The following is a 1,204-nucleotide window of genomic DNA, read 5'->3' as shown; positions in this document are numbered from 1 at the left end:
TCAGTACCGATGTCTGCTGGTGAAGTACGCCAAGGACACGCGCTATGTCACCTCTGGTGTCTGCACACATGACAGGCAAGTCCCTGGGGCAGGAGGACCCAGCCCAGCTGGCCCAGCAGCTGGGCAGCCTGGCTCACGCTGATTCTCCCCTCCCCACAGGAACTCCATGGAGGCCCTGCCAGCCTGTCTCCTCAAGGATGTGTACCAGGAGGCGCTGGCCTCCGCCGTCATCGGCATCGATGAGGGCCAGTTCGTAAGTGCATGGCCTGGGCAGGCCCTGGGGAGCGCTGCAGGATGCAGAGGTCTGCCCCCTCTGTGGGAGGGGATGGGAAGAAATGCCCTGGGGCAGTTTGGTTTTGCTGGACTATGCCCATATCATCGAACCTCCCTCCCCTCAGGACAGCGGGTCTCACAGAGAGGGCAGTCAGCTCTAACTTTGTGTGCCCTGTGCTGCTGTCTGGGTGTGCGCTGCTGGATCCTGGGCAAAGCACTGCCCCTTCCTCCTCCTGACGCTGTTTCTGCCGCTCCTCTAGTTCCCAGACATCGTGGAGTTCTGCGAGATGATGGCCAACGCTGGGAAAACCGTCATCGTTGCTGCTCTTGATGGGACTTTCCAGAGGAAGGTAAAACACTGGGTTTTTAGTGCAGCAGCTTTGGCACTGTCATAGAACCCAGCCAACAGTCCCTGCTGTCTTGAGACAGGCCTTTGGGAGCATCCTGAACCTGGTGCCGCTGGCAGAGAGCGTGGTGAAGCTGAACGCCGTGTGCATGGAGTGCTACCGAGAAGCCTCCTACACGAAGAGGCTGGGAGCGGAGCGGGAGGTGAGTTCCCTTGGAACAGAAAGCGCGTCAGCAGCTGCGCCTTGCCAGTCCTGCTGCTCCAGAGGGATCTCCTTGGGGAAGCTGAGCTCTGCAGAGTCACCCTCCTTGTTTTCCTGCCAGGTTGAAGTGATTGGAGGAGCAGACATGTACCACTCTGTCTGCCGAGCCTGCTACTTCTGCAAGCGGCCCCAGCAGCAGGGATTGGAAAACAAGGAGAACATGCCCCTAGGGGTGAAGCAGCTGGACACTGCTGTGTCCCGGAAGATCTTTGCTTCTTGACTGCTGGGCTCTCCCACGGGGAAGAGCAGGAGGGAGGGAAATGGGTGCTGCGGCTCCCCGGCACCGGGTCTGGCTGCCTCTGCTTTTAGCCAAAACGTTTCCC

At 59.7% G+C, this 1,204-nt stretch overlaps 1 protein-coding gene across 1 annotated transcript; it reads left to right on the top strand.

Annotated features, from left to right (window-relative positions):
* Window positions 1-6: 6 nt before the first annotated feature.
* TK1 (thymidine kinase 1, soluble) lies at window positions 7-1,136 on the top strand. The gene is made up of 5 exons (XM_010143674.1): window positions 7-75; window positions 160-253; window positions 534-623; window positions 703-822; window positions 943-1,136. The coding sequence occupies exons 2-5, from the start codon at window positions 167-169 to the stop codon at window positions 1,099-1,101; spliced, it is 456 nt and encodes a 151-aa protein (XP_010141976.1). The 5' UTR covers window positions 7-75; window positions 160-166; the 3' UTR covers window positions 1,102-1,136.
* The last annotated feature ends 68 nt before the right edge of the window (window positions 1,137-1,204 follow it).

Source organism: Buceros rhinoceros, unplaced genomic scaffold, assembly GCF_000710305.1.
Source record: "Buceros rhinoceros silvestris isolate BGI_N320 unplaced genomic scaffold, ASM71030v1 scaffold13179, whole genome shotgun sequence".
NCBI classification, from domain to species: Eukaryota; Metazoa; Chordata; class Aves; order Bucerotiformes; family Bucerotidae; genus Buceros; species Buceros rhinoceros.
Note: the sequence above shows the minus strand (reverse complement) of the source record. Positions and strands in the feature narration are given on the sequence as shown.

Bases quoted from the DNA above. Each gene is read 5' to 3' on its own strand.
- TK1 (XM_010143674.1), top strand. From the start codon at position 167: ATGGAGGCCCTGCCAGCCTGTCTCCTCAAGGATGTGTACCAGGAGGCG. The intron at 254-533 runs GTAAGTGCATGG...CCGCTCCTCTAG, and splicing joins GCATCGATGAGGGCCAGTTC to TTCCCAGACATCGTGGAGTT. The intron at 624-702 runs GTAAAACACTGG...GTCTTGAGACAG, and splicing joins ATGGGACTTTCCAGAGGAAG to GCCTTTGGGAGCATCCTGAA.